The sequence below is a fragment of the Anticarsia gemmatalis genome, chromosome 3 (assembly GCF_050436995.1).
Source record: "Anticarsia gemmatalis isolate Benzon Research Colony breed Stoneville strain chromosome 3, ilAntGemm2 primary, whole genome shotgun sequence".
NCBI classification, from domain to species: Eukaryota; Metazoa; Arthropoda; class Insecta; order Lepidoptera; family Erebidae; genus Anticarsia; species Anticarsia gemmatalis.
Genome location: NC_134747.1, coordinates 2,351,770 through 2,369,024, shown reverse-complemented (window position 1 = coordinate 2,369,024; position 17,255 = coordinate 2,351,770). Strand labels below are relative to the sequence as shown.

Sequence of the window (17,255 nt, the reverse complement as noted above, 5' to 3'; positions counted from 1 at the left end):
ATGTCAACAACATGGAACTATTTTCTTAACAATATTATAAATTTATAAGAAAATGAAATTTAACAAAAAAACACGTATATACACGAAGTTGAAAATGTTATTCACTTTGCGATTTATTTGTTTTGATTTATTTTACATTAACGATTTTATCAAAATAATTTTGAAATTTACTCATTACAGCCACGTTAGTTTCCACAGTTTTTGTAAATATTAAATATTCAGAATTTTTTATTGTAAATTGACACAATTTTGTTTATGTTGGACAAATACTCAATTATTATTTTATAGTCTGGTGTAAACAAAGCTTTAGATGATAACGAACATCATAGACAAGGTGATTTTAAATTACTACTATTTTGGGAATAAACAGAATTTAACAGTATGCTCTCAATACCTACCTACGCATAGTAATGAATACTGTGATTGCAAATAGAAAGTAAAAAAGCATATTTGTATAAACCATTTAATGGTGACATCCATAATCCATTTTTTTTCCTAAAAATCATTTAATATAAATAAAAAAACAAGTGCCAGACTGATTTCAATTTTCAGAGTTCCTAGAAGTATCTAGGTACATTTGACCTAAAAAAGTGAAGTAAGTAAGTAAAGAAAAGTAAACTCAAGGAAGCTGTATATATCTGAACGTTTTCCTTCGAAAAAGAAACGACAATAATGTAGGTATTATATTTTACCACTGTTAGTAAATCTTTATTATTGTGATGTCCAACAAGTATGTATAAAACTCATGAAAATGGAGATCTACACAGAAACATTTTTATAGAAATTAATTTATATGCAATAGTAGTTTTTATTAAAAGCAAATAGCAACACTTTAAAACTAATGTCACTGTGACGCAGTTAACGCACAGCTGTGTCATGTTTTCGTTATTATTTTCCAAGTTTGTCATTGCAAATTAAACAGATTACAAAAAGTTGAGTAATCGTACTTCAGAACATAGATGATATGTGAATAATTAAAAATGTCTTCGTCAAAAATCGAATCTCTGAGAGGTAAAAATATGCTTACTCAAATTGTTTACTTGTAGGGTTTCTGTATGTTATCAAAAGAAAAACGTTGTATATTATATTTGCAGATACTGTGACTGTGTTAATACACGCCGCTGGTGATACCGACAACTCTGTAAATAATGTAGTGATAAAATCGTTGACAAAAATTGCTAATGCGTATCCAAATGAAGTGATTGAAATATTTTGCGAATTTTACGTAAACCAGGTGAAATGGTTTCCTCCGCATTTGGGGAACATTGTAAAGTGAGTATAAAATGTCTGTATTATCCTAAGATAGTAGATTGATTAGTGGTTTCATCTTTTATTATTTAGTGTTCCTTATAATTGGTATTTAATTTTATGTTGAAGAGAGACTGTCATGTCATTGTCGTGATCTATTGTTCTCGTCTTATTCCGATAGCGACCATTGTGGGTCAACAATGGAACATTACCAATCGAACTGCACATAAAGTTACTTTAATGGATAATAAACAGTATTTATATACATACTTGGTTAAGTGCAGATTTTATCATGTATAAAGTAATAATATTGTCCATAGACCTGTTTTAAAACTGCAAAGCGATAAAACCACAGTATCTAATATCTTAGAAATTACACTTTCAATGTCATGCATAAATTTGAATACATTATATAGCAAGTATGTATATAATCATGCCAATAATTTCTTATCTTAAGTGTATTGCTGGCACACTAATGTCTTATATATGAAAATCTAAAGTTAATAAGGAATTTGAAGTGGTATATAATCTTTTATACACACAGATGTACATAAAATTACTTATTTTCTCTGTAAGGGTAGGCAGAGACCAAAGAATACCACTTACTTTAATTCCAATCATCATTTTTTGCTTCATTCACACACATCTAGTCAGACAGACTAGAAAATGTATTAATATCTTAATTTATAGGGTACTGGCAGCCTGCTGGCTTAAACAACTATTTTACAATAAACCTTAGCAACTTTTACTCAAACATTTCCCTTTAATCACCATATCTATTAAAAAAACTGCATCAAAGTCCATTGTGTAGTTATAAAGATCTGAGGGGCTATCATGTATCTTGGTTGACAACCATTTGAAAGCCACTATGCTGTCCATTGTTGTCTCCCTTAGTTTATAGTGATTAATATGTTACGTCAAAGCAGCAATGTACTGAATAGTGACCATAGATTTGACGTATACTAGCTGTCAATTGAGATACATGATAACCCCACTGAGCATTCATACAGACAGGCTCAGATGTGGCTTTGCTTTATACTATGTACTGATACAGAATTGGATTTTAGCTATAAAATTGTATATTGATTTAAATAACATAGCTTATAATACTTGTCTTTATATACTTTAGACAGAGATTTTAGTTTAAGGATGCATTTTTTTAGTTAGTCTGGTTTTAAGATAGGATACAGACAGTCTACAGTTGTTGTTTTAATAAATTTAATGGAACTACTAATAACTTTTCATCTGTTTATATTTTTGTCTTAACATATATATTTTATAAAAAAAAATAAAAAAATATTTTATTACATCATGATAATGATAACAACTGCTAATACATATATTTATTTGATATATGACAAGGCCATTTATGTTTGTTCTTTTGTATGTTTGTGTTATATAATAATGTAAATGAAGTATGAAAACAGGTTTTACAGATTCCTGTATGATTCTTACTTACATTTATATTTCTACTGATTTAAATGGTATGATAGTTTTTTGGAATTAAAGTAAAAGTGGCTTTTAGAGTTGTGAAACATAATAATATAATGAAGTAAATATTAAACACACAAATACAAAATTATGCATATTGATATTTTTATTGTCAATTTTAAAATATTTCATAAATAAACTGCAGCAGGAAAAATAATTTGTTGCTAACCATTTTTGTCCAAGCTTACCTACATTACGCTAAATTTTATTTTGAATTTGATAAATTAAGGAAAATAAAATGTTTACTTAATCAATAATTATTAGGAACAAGTTTACTAAACAAACTTCAATAAATTAGATTGTACTTTAGACGGTTTGTTTATTATTATGTCCACTTCAATGGTTGAAATGTCTAGTTTGGCATTTTCAAATGAATACTAATTGCATTATCCAGACTTGTACTAATGGTTTAGCCTTCTCTTTGTATTCATAGAGATTTTAAACTCCCACAATTCCTAAGTGTTGCTTCTCATATAGGCGGTATGCCAGTAATCAGTATTTATCAACATCAAAACCAACTCCAAGACAATTTTTTTCTGCAGAATGAATTGAACTTCGCATTACGTCTAGGGTCTCAAATATATAGCCCAGTATTGTCCAATATGCTATGTTATACAATATTTTAGATCTTCTTACAGCAGTCTAAAAAGACCCTTGAGTATTTCACACTTTACTTTTTTTTGAAGCATGCATTTCTTCCAAACTATGTTAGAGTTAACGTGCCTTTCGAGACACGGAAGAGCTTTGAATGTATAGATGGTCACCCATCAACAGAACGACCTCGGCAACGTAGCTTAACCTCAGAGATAGATCCGCGCGGCTATTGTTATCTTTCTAATCAGCCCGTTTCCACCTACTGTTGAGTATAGGCCTCCCCCTCAGTACGCCACTTATACTCCGGGTATTATTAACTGAACAAAAAAAATCACACTATACTTAAACCAAGTTAATTCGTGCAGGGTCCTAGAGCAGACATGTGTGAATCAGGTGAAGAGGCTGGAGGCAGAGACAGCGAACAACCTGGTGACGGCGATGCTTCGCGCCATGATGGAGAACGTCACCTACGAACCCGTGGTGCAGATGGGAGCCTCCGCTGTCCTCGTGGCTGTGGGACATGAGCATTTGGACTTGGTAAGAGAAAAACATTTTGATTACATATTTAAAGCATATTTTTTGCCTGTAGTTTGATAGAATCCAACGTTCTTGGTTATTTAGATATTATAATTGTTTGATTGATTGATGTAAATGAAAATAGGCTGGAAGAATCAAAAGAAAATAGGCTGGAAGAATCAAAAGAAACTAGGCATGGAACGGCTCATTAACTATCTTAATTTAGATAGGCTTGCAGTGCTGGTACTGGCTAAAAGCGTCAGGAAGCAGGCCCGGAGAACTAACCCCGAAATGCTTTACGCCTATAATATTGCAACCTTAATTTTAAGCCGTATAAAAAAGCACATTTTGCAAATTTTTAGCCATAAAACATTTTTGTCCCCCAGGTGCTACGTTCCCTCATCAACCAGCTATCTTCGGCTTCTGTGCCTCACTACACCATAGCTCATACCCTCGGCACGCTGGCCGCGGTCAACACACACGGTGTAGTACCCCATATTAAGGAGATCCTTAGCAAAATGCTCCCCCTACTGTCCATGGTCAAAGCTGATGGATTGAAACAGGCGTTTGCTTATGGTAAGTCCTTGGAGATGTTAATAAAAAAGATTTATAGAGTTTTTACCCATTGATGTCCTACTGCTAGGCAAGGGTCTCCTCCCGTAATGAGGGAGGGGTTAGGCCTTGAGTCCACCACGCTGGGCAAGGGACTCCTTCCAGAATGAAGGAGGGACAAGGGAAAATAACTGGTTCATTCGTAACATCACGTCTATCATACCTGAACAGATGTGTTTGGTGTATTTATTTTGGAAAAGAGTCAGGCCTGTCAGATCATCAACTAAATCCATCTAAATTTCACCGCAACAGCTTCAGTGGTTTAGCCGTTAAATCGTAACAGACTGACAGACTTTCGCAAACGTTAGTATCGAAAACGTGTACTTGATTCGCAAATAAAGTGTAGTTGAAGATTATTTTCTCAAGTTGTAGACACTGAAGATTGCTGAAACGTTATACCGATTCTGATTTTGTTGAATATCTACAAAAGAAAAAATATGTCAAAACTATAAAGCATTAGTATTCAAAATAACAAAACGACAGTCATTGTTTGACATTTAAAACCAGATGTTTAGTATTATCTAAATTGAGTATTTATCAACTGTATATAATGTAAATGTATTAATGTGTTCCCATATCAGTTTTTATTACAAAGTATCTGTTGATTTCGTTCTTTGTTTAGTCATTTAGATCGGGTATATAAAGGTTTCATTGAAGGTACTTCTTAGAACAAAACTTCCAAAAATTTTATAACGATATTTAAAATATATTAGTCATTTAAACCAGAATGGTGATTGTGCGCATTTGATAAGAATACTTTTTGGAAACGGCCTCAGCACATAACTACTGGTACTAATGGTTTAAGCATTATTTTTTGCTTTTTTCACAGCTTTCGGCCATTTCGCAGTCGCTGTATCAGAACAAATAGGCGACAACGTAGAAAACGACAACATAACATCTATCAAAGACAATTTTGTCACAGAATTCTCCATAATATTTGACGTGCTATACAACCAATGGCTTCCGTCCTACGAGCCGAAGGTCTCTGAATCAGTCCTCGAAGCTCTAGGACCCATCACCAGGCTGATATCAGAACGACAGTTCAACGAAACTGTCAACAAATTCGTGCTTTCACTGCTCTCTTTGTACCGAAAACCAGCGATCAATTACTACTACATAAGTCAATGTATATCGTATTTACTTTCTCCGTCGCCTTTGAACCCGAAACTCAGCTTGAATGATAGTACAATTAATTCTATAAACCATGTTCTATTCAACTTGGTGCTTTTGGAACCTGATTACGATCAGCCTCAAACGGTGAAGAATCATTTTGAGGTGCTCAGATGTTTTGATCACATGGCTGGTCAGTTCCCCGATCAGACGATTGAGAGTCTCCTTCATCAGTGTAAGAATAACCAGGAGAAAGACAGAATGAAGGCTGTCATTATCCTGACTCACCTGACGACGTCTTCGCAAGTTTTCATCGATAACTTTGCCGTTAAATTCATTTCTTTGCTAAAAGTCATGACAGCTATGGAACAGGGTGTTAAAATGAAGAAACTTTTAGTCAAAGCTATAGTAGGACTGGTGTATCGAAACTGTATAACAACGGTAGAAGATTTCACTATGGTGGAGTTTATTATAAAGCATTGTGGGTATGAGGGAGGTGCTAATGTTTCTAAACACGATATTTCGGATTTACACGACACCTGCAAGAGTTCTTTGATTCTTATGTGTAATACCGTTACTAGCATCAGATCTCAACTGCGTAATCTTCTACTGATCGCATTGACGGGAGAAGAGTTCACCGCTTCAATGGCGACTGTCTGTCATTGTCTCACTTCTTTACTACAAAACAATTCTGACGTCATCGCAGACACGGGCCCTTCGGAAAAAGAAGTCGAAATGAAATGCTCCCCAGATTTAGTTTTCGTAAGGTGTCTAACTCATGTTGTCGAACCACACCAAGTTGAAAGGAATAAGAATATTCTCGTGTTCCTCGAAGAATATTCCGGTGATGTTCATAAGAATTTGAAAAACTCTTGGACTGTAGAAATTCAAAGGCTTTTGAAATTCGTTGAAAACTGTGAATCTAAAGAACAGTGGCATAGTATGTTGCTTGATCTTTTAGTATCTGCTGTTGAACAAGTGAACAGTAACAAATGGGTGGAATTCATTGCTACGTTGATTTCACAGCAAATCTTATCTAAGAAACTGTCTCCAATGATCAAAGGTGTTTCTCTACAATATTTAGCAGTACTGTCCTGCCACATGTCCAATGCAGCCGTTGTTGAAAAGATCTTGAAGATAATCTTACTAGCTTTGAAATCTATACCGATGGAGAGCAGTGACTACGTCAGCAAAGCTGTAGGTATCGCTTCAAGGCAGCATGGTGAATTCATTCTTAATGAACTAGACGCGATTTACAAAGAAAATGAATCTAAAAGAAGCAGTAAGATTCTCAATTTCTTGACATCAAGGAATTCTAAAGGAGAGTCGGAGTTGGGCGTCGTTCGTTATGCAGTTATCACTTGCTATGGTAAAGTTGCAGTTGACTGCTTAGATGTTCATGTCTTGGCTAGATTGGGAGATAATGTCACTTCTATATTGTATGAAATTTTGAAGTCAAACCCTCCCTTTGACCTTTGTAAAGCGAGTATTACAACGCTATATGAAATTAGCAAAGCCTTGCACCCCGCGTCTCACCACAATGTGGTGTTAAGAAATCGTTGGCAGTTGCTCAATGGAGTTCTTGAACAAATATACAATTCTAATTTAGAAAAGCGTAATGTTGAATTATACCCTATTATAGTGAAAGCTTCGAAAGCCTTAACCAAGTTACAAAAGGGTATATTGCCTGAAGAAAGAAACACAATACTTCGAGTTTTATTCAACAGTATTTTTGGAGAGCTATCGTCCTTCAAAAAGAAGTATGAGGTTGAAGGAAATGGTGACAAGAATGATATGTTAGCGAAGACTTTGAATGACAGTCTCTCATTACTGCATCAATTGATCAAGGAATTGATCATCCAGTCTACTTGTTTGAGTACGATTGATGACCTGATCGGATTATTGATCGAATGGTTACGTCACGAGAACGACGAGATACGGACATCATCGGTGATGATTCTTCAAGTAATCTTCGACACATATATCAAAAACGTCAAACTTAATTACGAAACTCCTAGTAAATTTGGTCAAATGGGGTATTTGTTAGGACTTATTATACCGGGAGTAGCTGATACGAATTTCCCGGTGAGACTATCAACTGTAGATTGTGTTAAACTGATTATTCAAATACAGGACCTATATGAGGGTCATACGATTGAACCGGATGATGAATGTATGTCTGGGCTAGGAAACTTACAAAATAACATACTAACAAACGATTTGAACATGGTCAGTGACTATTGCACTGCGTTATGCGACACTATATCAAGTAAAATTCCTCATCATCACAGTATGCAGTTTATAGAAAGTCTTCTTGAAGGGTATGATGACCAGGAGTATAGAAGTGTTGGTATAAGTTCTATATTAGACGCGTATTTCGTGAATAAAGGCCAGGATTTGTATCAGAGTATTGAACGGATAATAGAAGTGATGTTGATAACTATGGACGAGGTGGGACAAGAGTCTCAGTTGAAGTTGATGAGGCCGCTGACGTCGTTGACACGTCATCACTCGAATGCGGTGACTGCTGTGTTGTTGGCGCAGAAATTGCCTTTGAAACCGTAAGTAGTTTGTTAAACTGATAAATTTTTCTGCTCATTAATTTAGACTTATTTTCGTTCTAAGCTGAGGCCTTACTATTATCAAAGAATATTCGATGAAGTTTCGTTTATTTCTCATAACAAGTCTATCCTTTATTAAATGTTGATCGTACTATGGTACAAGAGTATAAGGCATGCTGATCCGATACTGCCTACCCCGAGTTAAAATAGAATAGAGAAAGTTTATAAGCTAGAACCTTCAATATTAAACGCAATTTCATTTTCACGAATCATAGTAGTAGGTTAGGCGTCGGTCACACATTAGTTTTCCGTAAACTATGGTGTTTATTCTCCCAACCGACGTTTAGGAAGAATGAAATCCTTCAAAAGTTGCATTTTTTTTTATTTTAACACCGTATCTTCAATATAAAAATGTTTTTAATTTGTTTTCTGAAGCATTTAAATCTTATCGACATTTTAAAAAGTTTTATATTAATTTCTAGGAGCGTAATATCCTGTTGGCGTTGCCTCGCTCGAGATGAATCTTTGTCATCTACAATAACCGAAAATTTCTTGAGGCTGATGACTTCTGTGGAGCTATACGAAGACCCTTATCATATTACTGAGAACCACATAGCTGCTCTCCAGCCCTTAACTGTAAGTTATACTATAATTGAACAATAGACTGCATCATTGAATACTATTTCATGCTTTAGTGAACATTACTGAGACTCCAGTTTATAATACGGTAATTTAATTTAAAACTAATTACAAACTAGATTATACTACTTTATCGGTTTATGTCTTTTTCATAATAATCTCTAAATCGGGGTATTTCGAAGGGCACAATGTCAGAAAGAAGTTAAGCGATAGAGTTATATTTTGTGGCAGCATTATTTCTTAAATCAGGCATATGCAATATTTTTTTGAATGTGTTTAAATTTGGTTGTTAAGAACATACTTATAGCGTTAAAATATTAATTATATACCTATAAAACAATTTACCTTTCGGTTGGTCAAGACTTCAAACTCTTTTTGCCGTTAATTTCATGCCATTTCTTCTCACGAGCAATAGCTTTTCTGAAAAGCTGGTAGATAAAAAAAAAAGTTTAAGTTTCATCCCATTTCAAACACTTGACATCTTGTGTCTTGCCATTTTTTTCCAGCTTATAAGCGCTCTAGGCGAGATGCTACAAGAAGAAACGATGAAGCCTACCTGTACATCTAAGTTCTCAGACCTATTCTCGGTACTGTACACTACACTAGCATGCTACATCGACGCAGAATCTCCTGCCTACGCCCCACCGGCGAACAAGACACAAGAACGATTCGGTTTCGTACCGAATAGGGAGGCTATCAAATTGTCGCCTGCTAAAATCACTGTGCATACTTTCAATGCGTTTCTGGAAATGGCTGACTGTCAGAAAGTAAGTTGCTATAATATTTTTATGATTCAGTTGATATTGATATACCTATTGTTAAAACAATAACTAAGAATTTTTATTTGGTTATAAAGTTAAGCTTAATTAAAACGTAAAACCTAACAGTATTTAGAAACCGGGCTATAATTATTGAGAATAAGGAATCCCATTGGGTAGCATTTTGGGGCCATTTTTGTTCAAACGAAAAATGGTATGTTCGAACCAGTTTGTTTTTATTTTTAAATAATTGTTGTAAATATGAAAAAAAGCCGTGATTTCACAAATGTATGTTTAATTTTTTTTTTGATCGTATAAAAGTTACATATTATTATTCTTATGCTTTTTCAAACTTTTAATTTAACGTATTCTTATACTTGCTAATTATCTGTAGGTAAGCGAAGCATGCTCATTATGCCTAAGCATAGAGCACGGAGATTCTTCAACGACCCTACTAGAGCTAGCACCGATACTGAGCGGTGCACTAAGCCGTTCCTGCCCCGCTCACCTCGCTCGTCTCGTGTCGCGCATCGCCCAGTACGCGCGCTCGCCGCTCCCGCCGCAGAGATGCGCCGCACTGGCTCTCTTAGCTGACTTGCTGAATTACAGGTGATTTTACTTAGTTATGAAAATTTACATAAAATAAACTGAATGTATTATGGTAAATTTAAGCTTAATTGTAGACAATACGTCGTATCGAAAGAAAGTATATCGAATTATATTGTTACAAAGACAATTTTATGTTATCTAAAACATTATTCTATTTTAGTGATAATTGATAGATTACAATATAAGAAGGCAAATTTACGTTATTTAAGATACTTATACTTTAAGATATTAGATTTCAGTCTAGGGTCAACGGCATTCCAATCTAAATTAATATTGTGTTCACTGTTAATCTAATTTTACGTACTCTACCAATTTTGATATCAAAAGCTACTAATATTCGTATCATCGATCGCGAGCGTTTTTTTATCTTTATGTTTTTTAGGGGGCTATTACAACTTTGACACTTGTTTGTCTCTAAAATCAGTATTTCAGAAATCGCTACTCTGATGACCGCTACATTCATTATTTGTGTTCACAATCACAACATTGGCAGGTGCAACGACAACACGATCCTCATAGAGACAGTGCTGGCGACGCTGAACACGGGCTGGAAGGACCAGCACGGTCGCGTGCGCGCCACGTGCCTGCGCGGCGCCGCCAACATCGCCCAGCTGCGGCCCGAGCACCGCGGCGCCGCGCTGCCCGCCGCGCTCGCCGCGCTCAGCCAGGGGGTGGACGCGCAGAAGTCACAGTATGTACCATTACTTAAAACTACCACAAACACATTGGGGTTTCGATTAAACTGGGGCTCTGTAGAGCAAATTTGAGTGGACCGCAAATTAACCAACCATTGTGATCGAAATTACTATCAGTTGTTGTACAAGAATGGTTCCTTTCGATTAAAACCTACCCACACTTTCTATCATACGAGTATTAAAAAAAATCTACGTAAAATATCAATTCAAATGAGAACACAGTAAAACACATATTTTTGCTGCTTCTCGCAGAACACCAGATATCCACTCCACACAAAGGAGACATCGTTTTTTCAGGTCAGCGAATTCCTGAAAGCGACACTCTTTAATATTTGTATTTAGTGCTTGCAAGTTTTCGAATACTGTTCACATATTTCTTGAAAAAAGGTCCGAATATTCAAATATTTGCAAGCCTTTTATTTCGTAGTACTAGTATTACACGCTAGAGTTCGCTAGTGTCTTTGTTATTGTGCCGCTAAAACAAAGAGGAATCGAGACTTCCAAAGTAGAGTCCAGCTGGCTCACCTCCGACAGAATCGAGTTTGAATTCGAGTTAATCAAATTCGAGTTAATATCAAACAAACACCTAAATCCCAAACGCTTGTTTAAATATTAACCTACTACTACGATTTGAAACTATCTCGAATCTGATTAGATTCTGCCGAAGTAAGCCTACTGTTCCCAGCTCACTTAGCTATAAAACAAACTAGGCCAGACAAAATCCTAAATGTGGAACATCAAAAGTCTGTAAAACAAACTAAGAACCAACATTTGGCGCAGTGGTTTAAGCGGTCACCTCGCCGCAAAAGTACGTATTTAGAAGTATATAAGTATGTTTATCAGTTATTTGGTTACCATAGTACAAGCTCTACTTAGTTTGGAATCAAATGACCGTGTGTGAGTTGTCCCACGATATTTTTACGTTCCCAGATCACCAACAGACAACGTGCCTCTAGCCGCTATTCAAGGCTTAAGCCGTCTTCTAACTGAGCTAGAGGAACTAGACAAAGAGTACGATCGGGAACTGGTGTCCATCTCACAGAAAATACGTCCGTTCATGAACACGGACTGCGCTCAACTGAGAGAGAACTCCATCAAACTGTTCGGAATAATTGCTGGTAGAATAAAATCTGATGCGCTGGTGGAACAAGCGATTAGTTCGTTACCGTGCTTCTTGTTGCATCTGTGTGATAATAACCCGGCTGTTGTGAGGGTGAGTTATATTTTATTATATTGAGTTTACAAATGTTTGAATTAAATACATAAAATAGAAATCACGATAACATGATCTTAAAGTTTCGAGTTCGATTTGCTGAAAGATGTTCGAGAATAACTCTGCCTTTGGTAAGGGGTCAGGTATACGGAAGTTACTGTTTTTTTAGCATTATTCTCCTTAATTCGGCTTTCTTGAAAAAAAATCAAGATAATAAATACAGTGGAGAATGTTTCACAATATTCATTGCTCAATAATAATAATAATATAGTCACTACTATACAGTTTTTTTTTGCTGTAATTCAAGAATATTATACCTTTACAGATACAATACTTGTTTATTTTTTTATTGATTTGTCATCAGCAGTGTGAGATCATTTAACCTCACACTATCGTTGATTTTGCCAAAATAATCGATTTCAATTATCTATCTACCCTTTCAGGCGAGTAAATTCACTCTCAAACAAGTATTCCGTACCTTCAACGTGAAGAAGTCCAACGACTTCGTGCAGACGCACCTCCTGGACGAGGGTCGTTTGTACCTGGACGAGTTCCTCACGGCATTGCTGCGTCAGCTGGCTGATGAGCTGCCCAGTGCCGTGGTCAAGTGCCTGCAGTCAGCTGTAAATTATTTACACTGTGCGAGGGAAGAGTTGAAACCACACCCGCCATTGTTGCTAGGTCAGTAAATGCGTGAAGGTTTGTGAGGATGTATGTTTGTTCTATAATAAATGGTACATAACCTGGATGAAAGCGTAAAATACATTTTACTTCGGAAAATCTTTTCCAAGTGGCGACAAGAAGCAAGTTAGTAATTGTCCATTTACGGTGAAGGCAAAACAACAATGAAACCTTGCATTCTTGAGCGTTTAAACAGATTCAAGGATTGCAAAGTCCCCGTTTTTGCGAGGTGGACACCAACCCTTTTTGAAATATTTTTTTCTCTCATAATTGTAATTCGAACTCTAGTATGCTTTTCTTAATCACTCTAGACATTGAAGTGATAGAATAAATTTTAATACCTATTTTCGTTCTTTCAACGCCTTTTTAAATATCACCAACTATTTACTGACCAAAACTTCCTTCCTTATTGTTTCATCTCTACCTAAGTTTATGGGAAAAAAGCAATAAATAATAACAATATATGTATGTAACCTCATTCCCCAGGTCTCTTATACGCGGAGCTCCACCGCCTGCAATCCAAATCCTCCGACGACACAGACTTGGACCCGGACATCACGCGGACAGCTCGGACCCGTCTGCTGCAGCTCATCAAAGAGCCCAATGCGCAAGTGAGACAGAACGCCGCTCTCGCTCTCGCCAACATCTGCCTCGTGGAGGCGGACGGATGATCCGAGACATACGTCATCACCTCCAAGGATAAGACTGTACGGTATATCCTGAGGTGCCGCAGGTAAGAGTTTAAAAACCTAGACTTTTGGATAATATACCTGATCGATGTATGGAAACTATTGTCTTATATCAAGTGATTGTTTCGCTGTATTTTTTTGTTTGCAGGAGAAATATACATCTAATGTTTTTCATTGTTTTTAAACGACAAAACTCAGTAATTTCTATTAAGTATCTATAAATATTGTTGAATGATTTGAACTATGTTTTTGAAAAATCTGTTTATTATGTTATCTGTCCTAGAAAATATCCCAGGATATTAGAACAAACTTGCTTTTCCGTAAAAAAACTGACTAAGTCCGAAAGTATAAACTGTTTTCCTATAAAATAGTGATTATTATAGATTCGTCTTTCTTTTACGAAAGTATTCCTATAATTATATATATCGTTTGATTATAAAATTCAAATAATTGTCATGTTAAAATTTCGGTTTATCGTCTGATGTTCCATTGGCTTATATTTTAAGATAGTGTTGCCGAATTATGACTTATGATTTTCGGGAAAATATCTAGACTTTCGCCGCCATTATGCTCTATTACTGGACACGGGATAATTCCGGGAAATCCCGGTTTGCTCGGCCATCTGGCAACACTATTTTAGAACTATATACTCCAAAGAAGGGGTTATTTTTATTAAGATTTTAATTAAGTGTCAAATGTTTTGAATTAGAATATTAATACTTTAGAATTAAGTTATTTTAAGTGTTTAAATTTTCATTAAATTGTTTGACCATAGATTCTTGATGTAGACTTTTAGAAATGTACGCTTTTAAAAAGACCAGTTTTAATTAAATAATGATATTATTGATTTAATATTTAGGTAGTGAGTTATATGGCTATTTGTTCTATCTTTCGGGGTTACTTACACAGCTTCTGACTAAGTGTCTTATAACTTAACTGCTAGATAAAGTGGCAGGAAAGGAGAATGCTCAAAAAAAACCCAGGCTGTACACAAAAGTTATGTAACTCAAAAAATTTGTTATACTGTGTAATTGAATTCCCAATGTTTACCTCTATCAAATTCGATGGCTGAACATACTATTTTGCTATAACTTTTCAGTAGGGGTTTTCAATATATTTTTATATTTTCTAATATAGGTATGTAACTGAGTAGTACAAAACTACTACTAAATAAGTTACCTATATAAATGTTTAATCTTTTTTGAGTCACACATTTTTAATATAGGTATGTAACTGAGTTACAAATTAAAAATATTAAAAAATATATTTTTGAAAAATGAGTCATCATCACCAGGTCATATATGTCCCCACCGAGGGGCACGAGCCTCCCCTCTTAACAAAGAGCGGGATCAGGCCTTAGTCCATCACACTGGTCTAATGCGGGTTGGCAGACAATTGGAGAACTATTATAAGGTAGAAAAGTGTTGTCATGGTGGTAGATTGCTAGCCTATAGCCTATGAAGCACCAAACCCTTCCATCCCTCTACTGACTTTAGCAGTATGCACGGGAAGAAATGCAGCTGGCACCTTCTATGTTTTTTTTTTCGCTCTCAATCCAGCATGGGAGCAATGGGAGAAATGAGTGATACTGTGTAATTAATTCCAGATATTTACCTCTATCAAATTCAATGGCTAAACATATTATATTGCTATTACTTTTCAGTAGGGGTTTTTAATGTATTTTCAATATTTTTTATCATGAATATAAAAAAGACATACCGTCCGCACTACTAGCTGGCGCCCGTAGTGCGGTTTCGATACAATTATATTATTCAAAAAATAATCATTGTGATGAATGTTTGAAAAATATTTATTTTTTAAATTCACCTTTTAAATAGCAAAAAATAGTATTTAGCCATCGAATTTGATAGAGGCGAATATCTGGAATTGAATCACTCAGTATCACTAAAATTCTGAGTTACACACCGTTTGTGTACGGCCTGGGTTTTTTTCCCATACATTTTGAGCATTCTCCTTTATATGGCATGGCAAATTCCTGTCAATATTCTAGCTATTTGATACTTTTTCAGATGTGTAATCCAGGCTTTTATTTTAGCCGCCCATTGAATATATCTAACAACGGTTAACAAAAAACTGCTTTTCAAATTTAATATTATATGCAAAATTTTAAATATGTTAAAAATAAAAGCATTTAGTCGGACTTACATTAAGAGACTGAATATAAAATTTAAATCAGTCAAAAAAATTAACAAAAAAAAATTTTTCTGTATATTTGCGTAATTCTATGTAGTTGCTTAAATAAATTATTTAATGGTTGAAATGTTAACTAAAATATTTGGAAACTCGTTCGAATAAAAGTCATTGTTAATGTTTGTGATATTGGTAAATAAGATAATACTTTGATTTTCATAGTTTTAAGACTATTCGTGTATTTTCGCTTCTCGTAATTTTATCGCACTGTGGCCTTGTCCAGAGGGGGCGAATTCGCATGAGTTCGTTCGCTCGTTATGAGATACTAGGCGTCCAAACATCGTCTTCACAAGCTTCGCGCAAGTTCAAAACGCGCTTACGCTCTTTGTGGACAGAACGTTCGCGTAAAATACGTGCAAAAAAATCGCTGCGAATTCGCCTCTTCTGGACAAGGTCTTAGGCCGCTATTCCACTGACGTTTTGCGAGCGATAGCGTCTCTGCAACGTCTGAATAGCGTATGCGTCGCGTGGTAAGCGTAAACGTCCGCTAACCGCCACATTCACGTCCCGTGATACTATTTGAAGTATAGTCAGTCTATGGGGGTTAAAAATCTATTTAATATATTACTTGTACAGCTATTTTACCAACAAATCTTCAAACGCTGCAACTCGATTATAAAAAGTAATATTTCAAATATACGGTTGAATCCTATAGGCGGAATATGCGAAACTGACCTTACTTGGACCGAACACAACGGCGTGATAGTACCTGTTGCTTACAAAAACGACGTTAACGGTGCGTTAGCGCGACGTTGACGCTGCGCAGACGTTCTTACGCTAGTATAACGCAAGTGGGGTAGCGACCTAAAAGTTTTCATTGTTGTCTTCTTTTAATAAAATATAAGAGATTCAAATAAAATATGTATACTTTAACAATTTATTTAGTAAATAAATAGAAAAGCTACAAGCATTTATGATAACAATATGCCTTAAAACATAGTATATAGCCAAAATATAGATGTTTTCACCTTTATAATGTATATTACGGGCCAATAGTTAAAATAATGTTGCCAACATATGATACAGTTAAAAATATTTTTTAGGCTAGCAATATTTTTTTGCGATCAATATATTTTGTTTAGATATACATAAAAAAACAGATTTTACTTTTGATCACTTTAAATGTTGCCTTAAATAATTAATTTTATCAACTGTACCTTTAAAAACATGTTAATGAAATGATAGAATTTATGGATTGTTCATTTTAATTGAATAAAAACCAGTTAATACTATATTCCATTAATAATTGTCATTTCATTACAATGTATCTGCTGCCTTAAATATATAAATAGAATACAAGCAGAAGTGATTTAAAGCACAATTATTTACAAAATGAAATATTTCTAGATCATACGGTATAATTTCTTGAAAACTATTTGGCTACTTAATATGAAATCATTTTCCTTTAAATTATGTGACAAAAATGTTTAAAGCTTTTAAATTATATTCTTGTTAAATGAATTTCAATGAATTATAGTCACTTCTGCCATAATATTGTATACTTCCAAATAAATAATACTGTTATTATGTTTAATTTTGACAATAAAGCTATGTTGAAATCTACCTTGTACTAATATCTCAACACAAAAGCGGGCGCATTTTGACGATGTCATTCGCTCGTTACGTAT

The 17,255-nt window shown here is 35.0% G+C and overlaps 1 protein-coding gene across 1 annotated transcript; it reads left to right on the top strand.

Moving 5' to 3' along the window:
• Nucleotides 1-855: 855 nt before the first annotated feature.
• c11.1 (maestro heat like repeat family protein c11.1) lies at nt 856-17,190 on the top strand. Its single transcript, XM_076135801.1, has 12 exons — nt 856-1,011; nt 1,095-1,272; nt 3,699-3,870; nt 4,236-4,425; nt 5,291-8,132; nt 8,615-8,768; nt 9,278-9,538; nt 9,924-10,138; nt 10,632-10,829; nt 11,764-12,046; nt 12,490-12,727; nt 13,214-17,190. Exons 1-12 carry the CDS (start codon nt 981-983, stop codon nt 13,396-13,398), a joined length of 4,947 nt encoding a protein of 1,648 aa, XP_075991916.1. The 5' UTR covers nt 856-980; the 3' UTR covers nt 13,399-17,190.
• The last annotated feature ends 65 nt before the right edge of the window (nt 17,191-17,255 follow it).